Raw genomic sequence first — 21,861 nt, 5'->3', positions numbered from 1 at the left:
GATAGGCGACCTGATTGGCTATTTAAACACCTCCACAACGCTCAGAAAACCAGCAACAGCCAATCAGGAGCGAGTTTTACCGCAGCTCCATCCCACTTCCTCTATTCGCCCACCACTTGTGCTACACCTTCTACTATGATGTCAACTTAATTTTTAATAGACGAAAAGAAAAAATAAGTAAAAAGAAAAAGAGACACAACGAGAGAGAGTATGTTTGTGTTTTTGTCATGTGACCTGAGTCAAACTCATTATTTCTATTTGAAACTATATTATGGTTCCAATTCACTGTTTCTAAAGGCAGATGTTCTTTATAGTCAACAGCCTTAATATGTTGTTTACTTTGGAAAACATATGATTAGTAAAAAGGATGCATATCTGTTTAAACTATCCAATATCCAATGCTTTCATACCTCTGTTTAAACAATCCACTAATCCAATTTAATATAATCCTTTCATCTTGTTTCCACTGCACATTAGAAGGAAATGTGGTTCCTAAATGACCCCATTGCAAGTTTGAATGCAATAACATACATTACGTTTATAAGATTATAAGAAATTATGTATTTTAAAGTTTGATAACCCATATGCTATATATTCACAAGTTAGACTAAAGCTCCACCTGAACCCAACTACATTACATTCCTGGTACTTTTAAATGATGTTGGGCCCACTTTTAATTAGGCTTTACCCGGCTCTGAATATTGGAAAAATGAATTGACCGGATTTGAAAAGCCTAACAAAGAACCAATGCTCTCAAGAAATAAAATATTGTCTATAGTTTGCCTATATTAAACAAAAACCAGAGAGGAAAAACACTGTGCTAAAAAAATAAAGAAAATAAAACCTTATTGTTATTTGCACCTTATTGTTGGCACTTCTTAACTTGTGTAATCCACACGAGGACAGGGGCTCTGGGAACATAACAGACCCATGTTAATTATAGGGCAACTTTGCATTGTCGGCATGGTGCCGATGACCTGTCAGTGTTTCCCCCCTTATTATTTTCCATGTTAGCCCTAGGTGCATTCAGCAGTGTTATCAGCTACTACCCTTAAACATAATACACACATAATATAGCTACAAGATAAAGCTGCCAGCAGGAGGATCCCATCTTTACATTGCTGTGGTGTTTATTTCACCAGCATGCAGCTGACCTCTGTCTGATTTGTATAGAAACTTCCCAACCAATGACAGAGTTTCCTGAGGTTGCACCAAAAATATTACTTATGTCGGGGTTTACACCCTCGAGAACCTCAGCTATGAAGAGTAAGTCGCCAAGTGAAGTGGAATTCAATGTCATTTTGTAGGATTTTCTATTCATAGTTTGAAGCGACTTAATTCTGCGATTTTTTAGGAGATTTTTCCAGGTTTAAAACAATATACAGAACAAAAGCTCTAAAATTCAAAGTGATGTAATGTGTGGTGGGGGTCAACCTGAGATAATTGAACTAAACATACATTATTAAAACATATACACAGCTTGAGCTGGGGTCCATATGCCAAATGAGCATTTTGCACATAACTCATTATCCTCATTTTACCTCATTGATAACACGTTTACTTTTTAAATGTGACTGGGAGATTATTGGAATGACACCAGGGATAATCATGTTTTTCATGCCTCATTTCAGTAAGGAAGGCCTTTTCTGGGAATCCTCATTTTTGTATTGTCTGCTTTATGCCTACAAGTAACAGTATTACCTACAGCATGCATCACATTAGATGTGTCCTTTGAGTTTGAACAAAGCACTTTCAGATAACACATTTGAAGCTTAACCATGTCTGATTCTACCAACAGCTGAAGGAATAAATATCAAAAGAAAGTTTTAAGGTTGTGTCATTGATCAGCTGTGTAAGTGGTGCGAGATAATCCTGTACCAACAAAGATAGACAATATGTGTTGATGTATCACATGCACTAACCAGTGATGGAAGAGGGACTCAGATCCTTTAGTTATGTGCTGAAGCAATACCAAGAAAAATGTGACAACTTTAGTATATGTACTTAAATGTATGGTTGTCATCATCAAAATGTAATTAAGTATAAGGACTCATTATAAGGTAGAATGGCTTCTGTCAGTGTTATGATCCATTATTATACTTTGGATATTCTACTATTATTATTATTATTCACATTATTATAATTATAGTAATAATTATTGTTAATTTTATTAGTGGTTGTAGTTGTATTATTACTGATGCATTACAGGGGAAGCAGTATTTCATTGTTGTAATCGGAAAATATTGAGTTCATAATAATTACTTTATAGACTTCTGTTTTTTTTTCTTTATCACGTTTTTATATCCCAGTTTGTTCGTTTGTAGCCTTTATTTAACCAGGTGAAAGCCCCTTGAGATCAAAATATCTCTTTTTCAAGGGTGACCTGCAGCACATTGGTTGCACATGTAACATAAAAACAACAGAACAACAATAAGGACAACATAATGTGATTTGTAAGAAAAATGTCAATCTGAAAAGTAATGAGTAACTGTAGCTGACAGATGAATGAAGTACATCAACAGAAATCTACTGTAGTATAGAAGTATTAGTAAACAAGACACAAGAAAGCAGGTAGTCTAAAATGGAAATACAAGGTTCAGTGACTGACAAGAAATAATAATTTGACTAAACAATGTAAAAACCCATACAATTGTATTGTTTTTTATGTAAAAAATAAAACAAAGAACAACATGTTGTCATGCAAGATGGAGCTAAAAGTGCTTTGTGATTTAAAACTGAACAATACTTTTTTTATTTGGCACTCTTTTATTTTTCAGTTGGCTCTTATTTTCCCAAGTAACTTATTTTTCTTTGAATAAATGCCTACATGAGTGTGTTTCCACCGGTCTCCACTCACACAAATATTGTGTCACGCACTTTCAGTCATGGGTGTGGAGGTCAGAGCACGAATCCACTTCCTTTGAACATATTTCAGTTGTTGTGGCAGTATACAGTCCTATTCCAGAGTATTATTTCCTAATAATTCAATATTGCATTAATCTTGAACTTGGCACTTTCTGGTTGCTAAAGCAGTAAGTATGATCATTTTCATTGCTTAATGAACAGAACATGAACTGAGATCCACAATGAGACTAAGTTAACCCTCAGCCGTGAGTGATTTTATAACCAAATCATTTGTCATTGTGTTTCCTGGCATGAAGGCCTGAGACACTAAAACCAGCCACATGGCAAATATCCCACTGTCCCCCATACGTACAGTATGTCTCATAAACCTGAGAGACCGAGGAGTACGTGAACACACTTCTGTGAGTGTACACTGTGTTCTCTATGCTCCTTCGCTCTCCTCCCCCTCCCTCTTCGGCCGTCACATTTCACCTCTGATTTCCAGCAGTCACATTTCTTTCATCCTGCATTCTTCACATTTAATATGATTGTATTACCATAAATGCGACGTTTTCTGCATGACTGCAGTTTGTTCACAGTACATTCAGGACAATCTTTTAAATCCATTGATTCAATCTGGCCGTGTGATACTGTTGGTGGATCATGACGCATGTGGTGGTGTAAACCTTCAATTTCATTAAATGTTGTTTATTTGTGATGTAACTGAGAGAGTTTATATTGTTTAATAGTTTCTTCACATTTTGTTCTGCTCTTATTGTTCACACAAAAGCATACACACATGTGACTGCCATCTGCTGGCTGTGATTAAACCTCAGTTAGACAAGTGTTGCTACTTCTCTTTTTCAGGTGTTTTTTAGATCAAAAGACACACACACACACACACACACACACACACACACACACACACACACACACACACACACACACACACACACACACACACACACACACACAGTAGTGTTTCCCACAGAGGGAAAACAGTACATTGTCTTGTAAAAAACAAGTGATCTTTTTTTGATATTTCTAATTTGCCTTTGGTTTATGTTCTGTTTCTCCTGTGAATATCATAGTTGATTGATTCCCATCTGCTTCTTCTATTTCTTTTGTTGTCATTGTCAATTGCACAAGTGAGGGAGAGGAGGATGACGTACAGTAATAGGAGAAACTCGACTCTCTTCTAACTAACGTTTTTATTGTCACATGCATTTACAAAGGACAGTGAAGACATTACTCGGAAATAGCTCAAACCATGCATTCTAGGAAATTACTGCATTACACGCAAGACAAGAAGGTGGTAATAATGGGTTGTCTGTTCTTCATAATCATTTTGAAAGCGTATTCAAAACCATACAAACATAATCTACAAACAAATACAAGGCATTAGCACTCAAAGGTATGTTACATAAATCTGAAGTAACATGTGAATGCATGTTATATATCTTTCTTTAATCTAAAAAAAAGAAGTTCTACTATTTCCCTCCTGTTAATCCTCACTGCACACTTAGGCCTAGTTTTCCAAAGTTTACACAGTTATAATGACAAGAATGCTCATAAGGATACACGTTTTCGAGAAAATGGTGCCATCTTTGCATTTCTGACCCCCAATTCGAGAAAGGCTCTACATTAATTCATCCCCTGACTTGTAGCAGTAGACCCCGTGTTTATGCTGTGGAGGAGGGAAGCCGAAACTGCGCACCCCCGGCTCTGAGGGGCCACAGTTTCTCCGGGGCCTGGTGATGGGATACCGAACGCTTCCGTCAGCCAGCCAGCCTGCGTCGCAGTGGTCCAGCACTGAGAGCTTCCAGGCGGCGTACAGCTGTCCCACTTTGGCGACTTGTGCTCCGTCCTCCTGGCACGCCTGCTGGGCCTCCGTCAGGTTCATCGTGTGAGAGGGTTGCAGATAGTAGACTTTACCTTTGAAGAAAACATATGTATTGTTATTATTAAGAGAACTCTCTGCAGACTGGATATGATAGTTCAAAGTGTTTGTGTTTCAGACCTCCAACATTAGACAGCAGACGTCCAAGAGTGAGACTGTTGACTTAAAATAAAGGTAATTCTGCTCATTTACTTCAAACTGTCCTGCACATAAAGATAATATTCGGATGACACTCGTAATCATTTTTAATCATTTTTTTCTGTTATAGATTCTGAAAAAGAGCTTCTCTCGAACCATATTTTGAACGTATCACATTGTTAGATTTCACACCATCTCACCTTGGAGTGTAGAGGAGAAGCAAAAGACATCATAACGATGAAGCTGCAGGTGCCGTCTGCCGTAGCTCCGGACACCTGGGGCCAGGCCGTCCCCTCCGCAGGGCACTCTGGGCTGGGTCATGGGGTACTGGACGGTCCCGTCAGCCAGCCAGCCTGCATTGCACCAGTTCAGGCCCTCCTTCCAGGACTGGAAGAGCTGGGAGAAGGTGGCCAGTGTGGAGGCCTGCTGCTCACAGGCCTCCTGGGCTGCCAGGAAGCTGAGGTGGTAGTGACCACGAGGGTGCTGGTAGGGAAACACCACACCTGGGTGGAGGAAATGATGAGAGGCCTTCAGTGTTACTCACTGGGACACTTTACCTCGTTATTGTTAATATAACACCTGTTTGTCTATGAAAAAAGGTCTGCTGTGAAAAAACCGTTTACATTCATCAACATTCTTCCACAAAAAATCTTCAGCATCACTTCAGAATAGCTACTATTACAATATTTTGATAGTTTTACGGGAAAAATAATATGTTTTACTTCATTGTCGGCTGTAACAGTTACCATTAATTGCCCAGGTCCTCTTTTATGTTTGTGTTTTTGCCCACTGTAAACCTAATTTTGCCTGGAGGGACAATAAAGAGATTGAAACGAATCTCTTTTTACAGAAGAATAGAATATATTAATCAAGTGCAAAGATTACAACAAGCCTGTCTTCTTCTAAACATCTGCCTATCTTTTAAAAAATTGATTTCTGAATAGAATTAAGAGCATTGTTGGACTCTTATTGCCGCTTGAGAATGGAGAGCAGTGTATCAGTGTACATATACCCCGTAACTCCAAATAAACTGAAGTGCTCTTGTCCTCCAGTCCGTCCACGACCTCACAGTGGTAACGGCCTGTATCATTTAACATTAGGTTAGTCATCACAAGTGCGGCGTCTCCTGGGAAATCCTGTCTGATCTGCACACGACCCCTGACCAAGAGACATACTGTGAGTTAAAAGACAAACAAGATCATACAGTAACTAATAAGAGAACAATATATAATCACTATTCATTTTTTTATCAACCTGAATTCCCCAAAACTTCGACTTCGAGAGCCGATAGCCACCAGCATGTCTGTCTCATGTCCCCCAGCTGCAGGCTGCCAGGACCACTTGACCCGGGGTTCCCTTGGTGAGGTCAACTCGGGCTCATACCAAAACCTGCATGGCAGCGTGACATTATCCCCTGTGGCTGCAAACACTGCAGGCTGAGCAGAGTCCACATGGAGCTTCACACCACTGAAGTGAACTATAGGAAATATAGACATTACATACAAGAATGGAGTTTAAAGGATGGACTGAAAGAACACATATAAAAACAATTTTGACAAAAATCATTAATTGATTGTGTGCATACTTTCTGTGTTTCCATTTCCTTTGCGAAAGTCATGGTAGAAGAAGTTGTTGGGGATTGAAAGAGCCAGCTGAGCACCCAACAACAGCAGGGCTTGGATGCAACATATCATCATCCTGTCTGTGGGGACAGGAGGAACACAAACATCCTGATATTAGTGGTCTCTGTGCCACCCTAGAGCCTGCAGAGAGGAATCTGGCTTGGCTTGTAAGTCCCTTAAAGCAGAGTGGAATAATTATGCTTGCATTGTTTTTGATAGTTTTCCTATGGAAGCCCATTTCCGCCACTTGAAAAAAATAAAATCCCCATCCATAATAGTCCACCTTCTTTTCTATGTAAATATATTAGTATGGACATTTCAGCATTTATTTCCTGAAAAGTTTAATCTTTTTTGTAATACCTTCCATGACATGTGACCTGGGGACACCATGATCCCACAAAAGAGATCCTATTTGTTTAGTGTGTCATTTTGTAGTGATTTGGAGCCACTTGGTTACATGACTCAAAGCTATTAAAATCTAAATAAAGGATTTTATTTCATTCAAATGCCCTTAACTTACATTTTGTCGCCTTCAAACAGACCTTTAAAACTATGTAATTTATTTAGTTTGATGTCATATAAATCAGTCATCAGGAGTATATTGTGGTCAAATTCGCAAAATTACATTTTCATAGAAAATAGATAGGGCTCACTAACAAGGTGTTGTGCTGCCCTCTACTGACAATCTCCTGTAGAAGCATCCAAAATTAAAAATACAGAAGTCTGTGTGTCAACTGAAAACTATGGAAGCCCATTTCCGCCACTTGAAAAAAATAAAATCCCCATGAAAAGTCATTATGAGATAAAAAAGTCGAAATTATGAGATAAAAAGTCGAAATAATGAGATAAAAAGTCATCATTATGAAATAAAAAGTCGAAATTATGAGATAAAAAGTCGAAATAATGAGATAAAAAGTCATAATTATGAGATAAGAAATGCGCATGTGCTGCAGTGGATTACTATGGAAGCCCATTTCCGCCACTTGAAAAAAATAAAATCCCCATGAAAAGTCATAATTATGAGATAAGAAAGTCGAAATAATGAGATAAAAAGTCGAAATAATGTGATAAAAAGTCATAATTATGAGATAAAAAGTCATAATTATGAGATAAGAAGTGTGCATGCGCTGCAGTGGCGCTGTCTTCAAAGGTCCCTTCATCACCTTGCTGCTCTCCACCATGCAAACGGCATCTAGTCCTAAATAAGGTNTTCACGGGTTAGAGTCTTAGGCTTACAACTCACAGCAGCAGTATGCCTACTGTACACTATTGTCATTAGTGGCGTGAACGTTACCACAAAACTATAGGCATATATATTATAGTTCATAACAGGTCATGTCAAAGCTATGAACTGCATTGTTGTAGTTTAGCTGCAATATAGGCTATATGTAACATCTAACATTTACAAAAGTCACCTGTAATAGTTACCTTATTTAGGACTAGATGCCGTTTGCATGGTGGAGAGCAGCAAGGTGATGAAGGGACCTTTGAAGACAGCGCCACTGCAGCGCATGCGCACTTCTTATCTCATAATTATGACTTTTTATCTCATTATTTCGACTTTTTATCTCATAATTTCGACTTTTTATCTCATAATTATGACTTTTTATCTCATTATTTCGACTTTTTATCTCATAATTTCGACTTTTTATCTCATAATTATGACTTTTTATCTCATTATTTCGACTTTTTATCTCATAATTTCGACTTTTTATCTGATAATTTTGACTTTTTATCTCATAATTTCGACTTTTTATGCTTCCGCGATGGGTATCTCAGCTCGGTGGGGTCGGATGCTCGACTCAATTTGCTTTTTACTCGTCGTTATTTCGCACTCCTGTCTTTATCTCAGGGGGCGCTTTGCGCGTTATTCGACTTTTTTATCCGGGCGGGGTTATTTTCGACCTTTTTATGTCATTATTTCGCACTTTTTGTCTCCTATCGGACTGTTTTTATCTCTGAATTTCTCGGGACTTGTTATCTCTTATTCGGACTTTTTATCTCAAATTGTCGACCTTTTTCTTCTCATAATTTCGACGCTTTTTATCTCATCAATGTGAGACTTGTTTTCTCGTGGTTTCGCTCTTTGGTATCTCATATTCGACTTTTTGTAATTCTCGCTAATTGATGACTTTTCATGGGATTTTATTTTTTTCAAGTGGCGGAAATGGGCTTCCATACGGACTATAAACCCAAATCCAATAAAAAAAAGAAAAGAGATGTGTCTCATTTGTCCTCTGTAATAATACCTTGTTTGGAGTTGGAGTCACTGGGCCACATGATATGAAATATATCAGAAAAGATAGTTATATAAACAGAAGCTGGATTAAAATTCAATGAAATAGTTGTGTCAAGTGTATAATAAAATGCTGAACTGATTTGGAGTCACTTGGTCACGTGACGAAGCTATTGAAAGAAAATCGAGACTTTTAAATAACAAGCACATTAACAACTTTAATATAGAAGGTGGACAAAAATCCAGCATACAAAAAAAGTTTCATTATGCTTTTTCTTTTAGCACAACACTCATCGAAATAAGCGAGCAAGCACAGAAGTATTGCAAGTAACATTGATTTTTTGTAATTAAAACGGTAATTTATTAATGGTCTCGGGTGTGATCCGCCTGACTGCTAACAGTCCAAAAATCAACCTCACCGCGATCATAATAATAATCTGTATATTTTTGTTTTATAGGCTAATGAAGCTTATAAAACAAATTAAGAAATCTCATTAGGAGCCAAGAACGATTACGTAGCCTATATTTGACACACAGTCATTTTGTCTATTTTGATTTATCCTCACTTACCTTAAAGAACCCAAGTACCTTGATATTTTGCTTGCGAGGTGTCAATCCTTGTCGAAAGGAAAGCTTTGATACTGTGGCACAAAAGTCAGAAGTCTGCTGCTGGGAACAAGTGAGTTTCTCCAAGAGGTCGCAGAAGGTCTGATGCGCTAAATGGGTTTGTGGTCAACGAACAAAAGGCATACATTAGCTTCTTCTAGTTTCTGTCGAATATAAATATTGTGCAGGTTTAGTGAGTTAATGATAAGAGTGTTCAGTGTTCCAACTGAGACGTAGGGCTGTAATGCTCTGTCGCTATCAGGCTATAGGACTGGAAACTTACCTGTGTGCGTTTCTCCAACCTGTGAGTGAGGGAGGACAGGATGTCAGGTAGGCTATAGAGAACTCCCCATCCATCAGTGTTTTAAATGTATAGTTTTTCGACTGATGTCAAATAGGAAGAAATGTTGTTTTTTGCATTATATTTAGCAATCTAAAATGTATTGTACAAAATGGACTTACTATTACATTTTCCAAACTTGTTTGCAAAAATAGCTACATTCAAATATATATAAAAGGAAATGATTTAACTGAAAAATGTTGATCGATTTCCAATTTCAAACACAGTCTTGTTCTACCAAACCATTCAGTTTTTAGGGCAACAGTTATTATCAAAAGTGATAACGTTTTATACTACAAAACAGGTTAAGTGCACTACGTGATTGACTTTCCAGTATGAGTTATTTGTGTCCTGCTCCCACAAACACAAGTGGGAGTATCACTTTTTGTTTTAATTATAGTAAACCCTCCTTAATAAATAGTCTCATGTTTTGCAGCTGTTTGTGTAGGAGTATCTTGGGAGAAAACTCCATTGCTTCTCATTTAAACCTTCTGAAAGCAGATGTCTAGAGAGGGTCCCTTTATCAGCCCAGCTGTTGGCTGACTTTTTTTTACCTCGAAGCACTGTGATCTTTTATAGCAAACCCTGCTATGTTACATAAATACACTCCCACGCATATAAGGAATGGCATACACAGTGTGGACAGATGTGTTTGAAATGCTTCGTCTTCCACCTCATTTATATCACAGACTTTGCCAGGGGCCAAACATACCAGGGCTGTGAGATTAGCAGGGAGACGAGTGTCTAACAGGGTGTAATTACTCTAGTAGACAGCAGCCAAAAGCCCAGTAGTCCAAAATGGAGAAGACTCACAACAGCTTAGTGTGGTGCAAGAAAGCAGGATGCAACTGATGGCATATTATTTCCTCAAAATGTTTGCTTTTTGATTCTGCTTCAATAATAAAATATCCTATATCTTCCTTTCATGTTAGCTTTGGGCAATGATTGGACACAAAATATGTCTTTTTGATGATAACATCTGAACAATGCAGAGAAGCTTCCTAAATGCTCCTTTGTGTCCTCTGGCCTCACTGACCAGTCTGTTCATGCAGAAATCTGCCACTTACACCCACTCTGACATTGTCAGACCAAACAGGACTGTTATAACAAGCAGTGGGAAATAAAGGCTTATGTAACCGGTGACATTCATGATATCAGCTGCTTGACAAAGAAATATTGTGTGCAAAACAATTATTTTTATTTAATACATGGCATCATTTAAAGACCAACAATGAATAATATTAATAAAAAAGAATGTAAAACAATGTATATTTTCTATACAAATGTCTACATATTTCACACTGTTGTAAACATGATTCAATTAGAATGAAATTGCTAAAATGCGAAAAAATTGATAGATTGGGGTACTGAAGATCGATATTTAAAAAGGTTTTTACTATCTCTTCCAGGATAGTTGAAAATGCCATATATACTCTATATTGCACAGGCCCTGCGTCATTATAGTTGCTATTGTGCTACAAAGTCGGCCAAAGTGAGATGCAGTGGGTGTGCTTGTGAGGATGTTTGTTATCGGCCCTATGCAGAATGTTAAAACTAAAATGTAGTGTTGGACAGCCAAGGAAGGACAGAGCAATTAGTCAAAGTTGTACTCAGATGGATGAGGTGAAGAGCCCTATTATCATGTCTACAGGCTTAAAAGAACCGAAAATTCATTAAAATTCTTAGAGAAAACAAATAATAAACACTAATAGCTCATTTAGTTATTATTCAAAGCTATTACAATTGAACCATTTGTACTTTGTAGACGTTTCTCAGTGAGCAATGTCAAACAATGTTATTAAATAAAACATAAAAAGGTCACTAGTCAAAAAGTGCTACAAGTGTTACAGTCCAGGATCGTTGTTCAGAGAAGCCCAAGGGAGTACAGGACAAATGATTGTGTTTGAGATCCATTCCTCTCATTCCTCAGCCCTGTTACATCATAAGTGAGTTTTTAATCATCGCAGCCGAGCAGCTCCACCCGCAGAGTGATGCGCTCATGCCACTCCCAGGGGACCACGCGCACGTATCGGGCGTAGAACGGAGGCTCGAACAGATTCTTCTTGTGGGTGTTGTTGTCGATGTTGCCTTGGAAAAGCTGCAAAGGAGTGACAATTAAAACAAAATAATGATTTATTGTGTGGATGTTATTGCAAAGCATGTTCTGTTAAATGTGACAATTCTGAAAAAGAGATCAAACTGCACATTAAGTTAATAAATCCACCAAATGTCTTCAGGGATTGTAAATCATACTACAACCTTACGACTGAAAAAAAAGAAAGACAGTTGGATCATCTTGGTCCTGCTATTGTAGCTAAAAATATTCTAGTCCTCCCAAAAAAAGAAGCTATGGTTCTACTCGTTCAGCAAAAAGATATGTTTGTATGAAGAGAAAGAGGCTGACATATTGGACTTATTTAACACAATCTGTAAGGTTTGTGTATGACTTTAAGAGACTATGGTTTATGACAGAAACACCTCAGAAGGAGATATTTCAATGATTAAACAATCTAAGAACCTTTTCAAAAAATATCTGCGTTGACTAATTTACAAAGACATGCATATACAGTATCCTGTATCAAGTCAATACATTTGAGGGGTTCACCTTATCAGAGTCCGTTTTCTCCTCCTTCACTGTACTCCAAGACTCTCCATCGTTACTGTAAACTACTTTAAACATTGACACAAACTGCACCACTCCAAAGTCCTTGGCCCCCTGAGTGATGATGCCTGTGAGACGCGATGTCTTCTCCAGATCGACCTGGTGAGGGAACAAGGACAACTGTTATACTGCTTGCTTTAAAGGACACCCTTAACCAATAATCACATTTTACTGCTGAGGTTTTCCCTTACCTGGATCCACTCTGAGCGGTTGTTGTGTGCAGGAGACCAGGCGTTGGTCTTTCCCTGCTTATCAAGTCGGGCAAACTGAGCGTGCCAAGTGAAGGTATCGATGCCCCACGTGCGGTAAGAGCTGGAGGCCGTTAGCTGCCCGTCTGAGATGAGGCGGGACTTCATTCCCAGGGGCTCTGAGCAACCTACCGTGTTTGAATGAACTGTGAATCAAAATCAGACGGAAAGACGGAGGGAGTGGAAACCAAAGCGACAGAAAGGGAAAGAGGAAAGAAAAAAAGATGAATACACCCATAGAAATTAAGTTCACCGTTTAAATACAATTTGAAAAGTTCAGGAGAACAAGACTGATTGAAATCATTTTATACACCCGCGAATGACCAAGAAGAAGGAATAGAATGTGGCGAAGAAAGTAGAAGAATGCAAGCACACTGTGTACAAACACTCACAATGATTCTCTGAAATGTTTTACCTGTTATGTTCAAAGAAGGACAAAATAATGGAGGTGGAGAAAACAGAAATGTGTTTTTCTCTCTCTATGCAAGCCAACTTGGCATTGCTGCTTTGATTGTTGCGCAGTGAGGTTTACCCAGAAAATACTGTCTGTCATCATGTTCTTTGCTATAACCACAGCAAGAGCAGATAAAGACAGTCAAACAAGAGGCAGTTTAGGAAAAGCTAAACAATAGCCTTTCCTCACTTCAGGGGTTTATCCCTCTTTAAGTTCACAGAGGCCAGACATGGGTTGAACTTACGGTCATCCATCTGCTCTTTTTCTTTAACATCACATTAGTTTTTTCCATCTCCATTGTTATCTGCCAAGTTTGTCAAATGCTGTGTTGCATTAGAATTAAAGGGCATGTTTCTGTGTGTTTACCATTGAGTTCACAGCCCACCAGCTCCATGCGCAGCGTGCAGGCCCTGCGGCACACCACAGGGATGATGCGGATGTACTGGGCTACGATAGGAGGGTCAAAGAGGTTGGTCTTTGTGCTGTCGTTATCTGCGTTGCCAATGAATACCTATGGAACACACAGACACAGAAAATAGTCAAGTTAGCTAAAGAAAGGGACGTTTTCAGCTGGTAAACATTGTAAATAACCCGTGTATCACAAGAGAAGGCCTCTAACCTTGTCCCTCCGTTGGCCATCAGCTCTGTGAGTAATATAAAGGTTCCCATCAAAGCTGCTTGCCACCTTGAACGCCTTGATGTACTCTGACGTGCCCATGCGACTGGCTCCCTGAGTGATGATGCCCGTCAGACGCATCTTCTTCTGCATATCGATCTGTTGTAAATAAGTTAGCAAGTCAGCTGCACAGCTTTCATTCACAAGCGTCATGTTTTAAAGTGTTCACTCGTCCCACCTCGATCCAGGGGTTCCTGTCATGGGCGGCTGACGTCCAGGCGTTGACGATGCCTTGGTTGTTGAGTCGAGCAAGATCCGGGCCCCATCGCTGAAGACCCATAATGCCGTAGTGCACAGAGGAGGCGGAAATCTGGGACTCCACGATTGATCCACCCTCCATCCCGAGCAAAGAAGTGCAACCTGGGACAGAGCCATTCAAATATTATCAAGGCTGTAATAGCTACTACAATCACATTGAATTAATTAACAGTGCAACCTCTTTGTTGACTGCGATTGTAGTGCTAAAAAATGTCAGGTGCATTATTTGGTATTTCACATTTAAAAACATCAATAACAAAAAAATTAAGTTATAATACATACAACTCACAAATGGTATTTTTTTTTATTTAGGCAAATCAGTGAAAATCTGTTGTTTTTGAAAAGGCTTAAAACGTTTTTCTAAGGGCAAGCAAGCGACATGAGGATACAGGTATCTGAGAAAGGACTTTAAAACGATGTGTAGTTTTTGAACATACGTAGCTGGCACTGCTTCCCAACATACGGTGAGGGGCACTGGCAGGTGTAGTCTCCATCGAGATCTCGACATTTCCCTCCATTCTTACAGGGCTGGTTTGCACAGTCGTTCACATCTGAAAAAGAACAAAAACAAATTGCTTTATTATTTTCAACTCCTCAAATTAACTTTATCTTCATCAAATAAGGCGATTGTTAGAGATGTGAAGCACACCTGCCCAGAAAGACACTGGGAAAGACAGAACAGAGGGAGGCTGAGGCAGGTGGAGGAGGGCCACAATAGCCTCACTGTGTCTCTAACACGCAGTTGGTGACAAGTGTTTCTCCTTAATCGAACACGATGACAGAAATGCAACACTGAGGAGATGGGACAATCCTGGAAACCACGTTTAAAGACCACAGCTGTTCAGGGGTGAAAGCGTTGTGTTTGAATGAATGTGAACAGAAAGAGATTTCAAATGTTGTATGCAGTTAGTCCACAAATGTAATGTGATATTTTGTTATTATTCATTGATGTTCTCTTCAATTTATTATCAGTTTTTATTTGTATTATTATTATTATTATTATTATTATTATTATTATTATTATAGTTGTTCCTTACCAATCTACAATTACTATATTCCTTATTTAGATGTTTATGCAGATGAATGGAAATTGAAATGTATAAATGGAGCTGTTGTTCTCTGTATGCCCTGAAACTAAACTGTGAACAACAACAAAACTCAGTTCTGATATTCGTAACGGACAAACCCAAAAACAGAGCTTCAAATGTGTTTTGTTTACAATCTGTAAAATAAGTCAATAAATCACATTGTTTTACTCCACTGTAACCATGGCAACAAAACATGTTGCCACTTCCTGTATCAGCCTTTGAACACTGCACCCGTAAAACTGAAAAACCTCCACAAGGTGGCATGCTTGCTGAGCTTGTCTACATGGTTTATTTAGCTGAGTAGGACAGATGCAAACATTCATCAGGACAGCAACATTATACTCTTCTTATTACATTTAGAAAAAACTAAAATATTCCCTTAGCAGGGTGCTTAACCAAATGGTTAGAGACATTTGAATTCAACAATGTTCAGATGGTAGACCAACAAACACAATGTTATTTTCCTACACACAGTTGGGTTTCCCTGAGGGACTGACTGCAGAAAACCAGCTGATCAGAGAAAGAATCAACAGTGCATTTTTACTGGAGGAAATGTGTTGAGATCCTTTGGTAATGATAGTCTTTGCATATACATTACGATCTGGTCAAAAACCATAGTTCTCAGAGGGAATGTTTGGTTTTGAGTGGATGTTTGAAACGTTTATTACGTTTCCTGAAACCTAACCTATGCATTTAGACCAGGGGTGTCAAACTCAAGGCCCGGGGGACAAATCCGACCTGCGACTTCATTTCATGCGGCCCCTCAAGAGCTTGCAAAGGATATAATATGTTTATTATACGGTTACATGCCGATTTACAGAAGCACGTTGCCCATAAACTACATATCCCACAATGCATCTCAAATTTGACTTTTTTCTCAGAATTTGACTTTTTTTCTCATAACAAGTTTTTTTTCTCAGAATTTGACTTATTTTCTTCAAAATATTCATATTTTCTTAGAATTTGCCTTTTTCTCAGAATTAGAATTAGAATTTTTAAATAATTTTGTGACATTCTCAGTGAAGAGACTTGCAATTATTTGCCATAGACTTCTGCTTTCAGACGTAGTTAATTATGAAGTTATTACTCTATCCGATAACAATCCAATGCAGAGGCAATAATATCATATAATACATAATTTTATATATATTAAATATTTATATATATATTTTGATATATAGTCTTAAAGTTACAACCGGCCCTTTGAGTGCAACCATAATGCTGATGTGGCCTGCGAAGAAATTGAGTTTGACACCCCTGATTTAGACAGTCATAAGTGCAAGCAGGTCACAGTCTGCAGCTCCACGCCCTGTTGCTCACTCTGAGCTGATCCACTTGAAAACACATACAATTCAAGAGAATAACTCTTACTTCAGCTCCTCAGTTTCCAGTCATTTCTAATGTAATGCTGTGCCATGGTTCAATTTCATGAGGGAAAAGTACCACCTGTTGAACATGAGTAATCTTTATGCTATTACCAATGCGCTAAATGTGTCCTCCGCTGAGTGCTTGAGTATTTACCTTAAGCCTTCACACTTCTGTGCTTTCACACATTTATCTTTTAATATTTTGGAATAAAACTCCACATGTTATGTTACTTGTGATGTCCCATCACATTAAGGAACTCTACCAGACTTCAGACCTGAAGTAGAAGACAAGTTGACTTAACGCCACATGGGTCAGTTTAATTCTGTTTCCTGTAACCACTAAGAGGATTGGTCACTACAAACACATGGCTGTGACAAACAGGCAGCTTATAACACGGGTAAACAGGCGTTGCTCCCAAAAGAAAGGACTGGAAGTAGCCTTCCCGATTTAAACTGCGATTACTTTCCATGTTATAGCAACACTGTTGACATTCATGCCAAATTTGAAATTGTTCTGATTGTTTCTACTGTTTCTAGCAAAAATATTTTTTAAATATTTCCATATTCAAATTAATTTAGCCTTTTTAACCTTTGGAATACCTTTTAATCATACCCTAGTTTTACTATGAATGTTTGTGCATTTCCTGTACATAGTTTATGGGACAGGTTCCACCCCCAACACAAGCCAATGACGTCTGACTGAAACAAAATTAGAAATAGTTTGGGAGTCGACGGCCAGGCTGCAGGAAGACTACAATTGGTGGTTAGACTGTAGGCTTTGAGGTGAACTGTTCATTCACAAAAAATGCCTCTTCAGTAATAGCATAAATTAAAGTACTGAACGTATTCTTCCGAGCACAACTACTTTTCATTCTACGTATTTTTCTTTCAGATGTCATTCACACAAAGCTGAGAGTTGTTTTTCATTCCAAGTCTTGGCCAGAGTTCAGATAATCACATTAACACATGGAGAAAACCATCCTCTATTTCCATCCTTTAGTTATTCTAAAGCCAATCTTCCAATAATGACCCTAAGCTCCCTAAATGTGTCTAAATCATGTATTAAGAGGATGTGATGGGAATCACTGTTATCATGTTCTCCATCTGATTTGGTCAAGCTTGAGCACAAAACAGATGAACCTGGGTGGAAGGCGTCTGCATGCTAAGAGACTTGAGTGGCCTTTTACTATTTAGCCAAACAGAATGCCCAAACATCTCGCTGAATGAGGCCCTTTCATGGGACTGCTGAACTGACAACAAGTCTTTCACTACTGATGCTATGACAGGATGGAAAATCCTCATGTGTTCACACTTTAAGAAAAGTCTGCTGAACGTGGAGGTCACACAGCTATATCATCTACTTTCCCTTGTTTCTTTAGAAGGCACAAGTCTTATTATCCAATGCTTTCTCATTTCAACCTTACAATCTTCATTGAAAAATAAACCCTTCATGTCACCCCTTAACGGTTAAATAAAAGCTTTCCAAATGTATTGGATAAATAAATTGCAACTCAGAGAGCAATTCGAATGTATTTATGTTGTGTAGTTGTATGTGAGTGCACAGTGTTAGCAGCTCAGACTCACTAATCCGATCAGAAGTAACTTACTGATCTGGCAGTGCGCTCCCTCGAAGCCAGGCTGGCACTTGCAGACGTACTCGTTAAAAACGTCTCCTCGTCTGGTGGGAGTGATTATATCGCACGACCCATCGTTCTTACAGGGGTTTGGACTGCAGGGTCCTGAGAGAAGAAGGAGATAATCAGTTATAAATAGAATAAGGTGTCTGAACGAGCATTGCTTTTATTCCAAAAGGTTCCAGTTAGCCGTGCCTGTCTCTGTCAGGTTGCAGGTGTCTCCAGCGAAGCCATCGTCACAGATGCAGATGAAAGGATCCTCTCCTATCCCTGTCACGCACGTTCCTCCATTGAGACAAACATTCACCTCACAGAAGTCACCTGAGGTAATGAGGAAAAACAGGGAGTTACATTTTAAATCAAACTCTGTCCTACAACAGTTACTGCTTATGCTTTTCACATTTAGAGTGGTGTATTTCAAATGTTGCCTTGGACACCAGAAACACACATTCTTGCTAGTAGCTATAATAAAGCAGAGTGTTGAGCCGCTACAACATCTTGTTGTTTAGATTCACACTTTTAGCCTCCTGATCCTGTTATGCTATCTCTGTTACCTTTTAAACCCACAGGTTTAAATCAGGGCTGAACCAAAAACGCTCACACTCCTGAATGTTGTCACAAGTCACTCTGGCAAAATGAATGAATTTAGATCTTTATTTTAAGTGAAACAAATCATTTGTATTGGGGCGAAATCCAAATGTACCATCACATAAACATTCAATTCAATAACATTTGTTCAAACATGCTCTCTAGGGATTTAGTGTTGCCTTGCATAAAGTTGGGCGACTTATCAAGAGATAGATTTCAATTATTATATTAGCTGCATTTTATTTGTATTGTTGTCATACACCGAGATAAACGATCCTTGTACTGAACGTTTCTTAGTGTTTACATTTTTATAAGTCATAATAAGTAATAATTGTTTTTGAATGCCTTGAAACATTTTATTTGAAGCATTATTGATATTTGTATATTAATTGCTCAAATTCATTTTAATTAGATGTTTTCATTTAGACTGAAGCAGCAGCCTCAGATATCCTAACTTTAAGTCCCAAGTATACTATGTCTAGATTCCAAAATCCCATTGGTAAGGTGCTTCTATTAATATTAGTTATAACGTTAAAAAAACAACGAGCCGAGGGATATTTGTCCCACTGTCAGATCACAGGCTCAGAGTTTTACCATCAGAATGTGTACTGGGAAGGGAAAAAGAGGATGTGTTTCCTCTGTCTGGCTGAGCGTCTGTAACAACACAGCTGCTGCTGCTGCTGCTGCTGCTGCTGCTGCTGCTGCAGCCTCAGCCCAAAGTGCTGAGTCACAGACCTTGGCTGGATTAGGAAAATGATGGCCTTGACCTCCAGTGGGAGTGGTAGGCCATAGAGTTATGAGTCACACTGGAGCTGTCAAAGTTACAAAACCTTAACAAATCATCTGTGAGTTTGTTCTTTTTAAACCAGCACGTTGAGTCAGTAGGTGCCAAGCAGAGTCATCACCATCCAACTTTCTCTGGCATCTTTGGGGTAAAAACTGGAAATGTGTGAATCCTGCAGACCTTCTCTTCTACTCCTCAACAATGGAGCATGACATTGAGTCTGTGAAAATGTCCTCTTTTTTTTTAACGTACTCAAACATTTTTTGATATACTATAAACATATTTCCGAGTTGTTAAACGTCTAAGAACTGGGCAGACATGGTTCAGCATGAGAACAACTCTGAGCATTTTGACAAACAAACGTATTTACCTTGATCCTCCTTAGCAACGGTCATGTTTTAGCAGCTGTGTGTTAGCTATTTTTAGCAACCTATGAATTGTCCAAATTGACCAATCAGAATTGAGTAAGATGTGTAATAATGTGATTTAACATTAATATTATGTGGTTTTATAAAATTGGTTATTGATCATTTGAAAACTCAAAAAGGTGCCCTATAAATGTTTGAATGTATTTTGTTTGTCTTTTTCTGATATGTTTTAAAGAACGGTATCTTTATGAGAGCAGTTAATGTTTTCTATTGCGTATATAGTGAACATAATTTTGACAACACACAACAAAATATGTCCACGTGCAGGATTAAGAGCTTGCAGGATTAGCACGTTGCACTGCTGCTTGCAGCTCTTTGAGGACTGCGAGTTACACAACATGACAGTGCAGCAGCTCGCAGGTGGCTGAGGACATACAGCACACCTGACTGACAGGCGGGTCATTAAAGAGGCACATATACCCGTGAATGTACACAAACTGTGAGTTTAGTCGGGGAAAATATTTCATGAAAATATAATATATACAAAAATATTGTTCACAGGGGGGGAATACCTGGAGATGCACTTAAAGTTAAGGGCTGATAACCACCCTGTGAAAGTCCTGCATTTACAACCTACCTTCATTAAAAGGATGCACGTCATTGATATGCTACATTTAGTGTGCACTGAAATGAAACATGGGCAAAGTTTGACAATAATGTTTTTTGGATTAATATTAGTCCTGCATTAATATGTATGTTGCATTTTGCATTTGCTGCTGTCTATGTTTATGGTTGTAATAAGTTTAAACTTGATATGATGTTGGGTAGTTTAAACTAGCAATGCATCATATTATATAAGACCATTATGTTTGAAGCATTACCCTTACAGCTTTGTGATAATACATTTTCCAGCTGATCAGAGAAGTTTTTTTAAATGGCTATTTCATCTTAAGAAGTATGAGAATGTTCTCAACCTGAAACGGAACAAATCATCTTTCAGTGTTTAGAACATTACAAATAAACTCGTCTGTAGATATATATAATACACTTGTTAAGGGGCTGAGAAATTGTAGCCTCATCTGATAATTCCCTAAAGCTTTTAAGTGCAATTTTTAGTAGTAGACGAATACATCTGCATAAAAAAGAATTACTCAAGTCAAATATAGGGGGAAAAGCCTACTTTATTTCATCACTGCAAGTGATTTTTTTTTTTTTACAAACGTGCCTCTTGCAACATTATCACCTTGTAAAAATATATCTTAATTTATTTATTAAATACAAGATTAGTCTGACTTTTAATCACACATTATTGCATGAAAGACTTACAACTTAAATGTTGACTGCTTTCCCCTGCATATTTTCCTAAAACCTGAGGTCATTTCATCATTTGGTAATGGATTTTATATGATGTGGAAAAAACTGTACAATTGAACGACTTTGGTATACAAGAGCTACAACAGTGTATAACCGAGAAAATAGCACATCTCCTCTTTTGTCATTCAGAAAAGCCCCCACTTCTCCCATCACAAAGAGACATTAACAAACAGTAGGAAAAACAAAACTGGAGAGTCCCTTAAAGTAGCCTAAAATACATATTAACGAATGAATGACAAACATCGAAATTGAAAACAGAAAGAAGAAATAGGTTAAGAGTAGTTGGCATAGTTATGTACCAAAGTCTTCTATTCAAAAAGTGACTGAAGACTGCTGTTAGAAGTATAAACCCAACCATAAACAACAGGAGGAGTTGTGTATGAATGCGATTAAAACGATGTCGGTGGTTTAAAAAGGACTTACCTCTGACTGAACACAGACAAAGTAGAAGAGTTAATGTTGACAAAGTCGCTGTTATAACATGTCCGGGACGTTTCATATTTGTTTACTCTCACTTTGTTTGTTTCGCAGGATCGTTTGTTCGGGGCGACGCGGCGCTGCCTTTAAGTGCTGTAGGAAAAAAGAAATCTCGACTGGAATATAAAGGAAGGACGAAGTGATGAATGAGGGAGCCGGGATTAACATGTGACGCTAAATGGGCGGAGAGTGCAGAG

At 38.3% G+C, this 21,861-nt stretch overlaps 2 protein-coding genes across 3 annotated transcripts; both read right to left on the bottom strand.

Annotated features, from left to right (window-relative positions):
* Window positions 1-4,038: 4,038 nt before the first annotated feature.
* On the bottom strand, window positions 4,039-9,375 carry LOC104951145 (hyaluronan and proteoglycan link protein 3-like). Its single transcript, XM_010777779.1, has 6 exons — window positions 9,311-9,375; window positions 6,468-6,584; window positions 6,137-6,359; window positions 5,895-6,040; window positions 5,083-5,385; window positions 4,039-4,779 (listed from the first exon to the last, which is right to left on the bottom strand). Exons 2-6 carry the CDS (start codon window positions 6,577-6,579, stop codon window positions 4,484-4,486), a joined length of 1,080 nt encoding a protein of 359 aa, XP_010776081.1. The 5' UTR covers window positions 6,580-6,584; window positions 9,311-9,375; the 3' UTR covers window positions 4,039-4,483.
* A 1,485-nt stretch (window positions 9,376-10,860) lies between these two features.
* Window positions 10,861-21,775, bottom strand: LOC104951143 (EGF-like repeat and discoidin I-like domain-containing protein 3). Of its 2 annotated transcripts, none has more exons than XM_010777776.1 (10): window positions 21,611-21,775; window positions 18,269-18,394; window positions 18,047-18,178; window positions 14,422-14,535; window positions 13,905-14,086; window positions 13,670-13,825; window positions 13,417-13,561; window positions 12,540-12,742; window positions 12,292-12,447; window positions 10,861-11,784 (listed from the first exon to the last, which is right to left on the bottom strand). In XM_010777776.1, exons 1-10 carry the CDS (start codon window positions 21,684-21,686, stop codon window positions 11,641-11,643), a joined length of 1,434 nt encoding a protein of 477 aa, XP_010776078.1. In that variant the 5' UTR covers window positions 21,687-21,775; the 3' UTR covers window positions 10,861-11,640. The 2 variants fall into 2 exon arrangements, with proteins under 2 accessions (XP_010776078.1, XP_010776079.1); XM_010777777.1 differs by having other exon boundaries at window positions 12,540-12,724.
* Between the last annotated feature and the right edge of the window lie 86 nt (window positions 21,776-21,861).

The sequence above is a fragment of the Notothenia coriiceps genome, unplaced genomic scaffold (genome assembly GCF_000735185.1).
Source record: "Notothenia coriiceps isolate Sejong01 unplaced genomic scaffold, NC01 NC01_scaffold00018619, whole genome shotgun sequence".
NCBI classification, from domain to species: domain Eukaryota; kingdom Metazoa; phylum Chordata; class Actinopteri; order Perciformes; family Nototheniidae; genus Notothenia; species Notothenia coriiceps.
Note: the sequence above shows the minus strand (reverse complement) of the source record. Positions and strands in the feature narration are given on the sequence as shown.

Coding starts and splice junctions, on each gene's coding strand:
- LOC104951145 (XM_010777779.1), bottom strand. CDS start 6,579: ATGATGATATGTTGCATCCAAGCCCTGCTGTTGTTGGGTGCTCAGCTG. Junction 6,041..6,136: donor CGAAGTTTTGGGGAATTCAG/GTTGATAAAAAA, acceptor TCTCTTGGTCAG/GGGTCGTGTGCAGATCAGAC. Junction 4,780..5,082: donor CTTCTCCTCTACACTCCAAG/GTGAGATGGTGT, acceptor TTTTCTTCAAAG/GTAAAGTCTACTATCTGCAA.
- LOC104951143 (XM_010777776.1), bottom strand. CDS start 21,686: ATGAAACGTCCCGGACATGTTATAACAGCGACTTTGTCAACATTAACT. Junction 18,395..21,610: donor TTGTCTGTGTTCAGTCAGAG/GTAAGTCCTTTT, acceptor TCATTACCTCAG/GTGACTTCTGTGAGGTGAAT. Junction 14,087..14,421: donor TGGGAAGCAGTGCCAGCTAC/GTATGTTCAAAA, acceptor GCTCTGTCCCAG/GTTGCACTTCTTTGCTCGGG.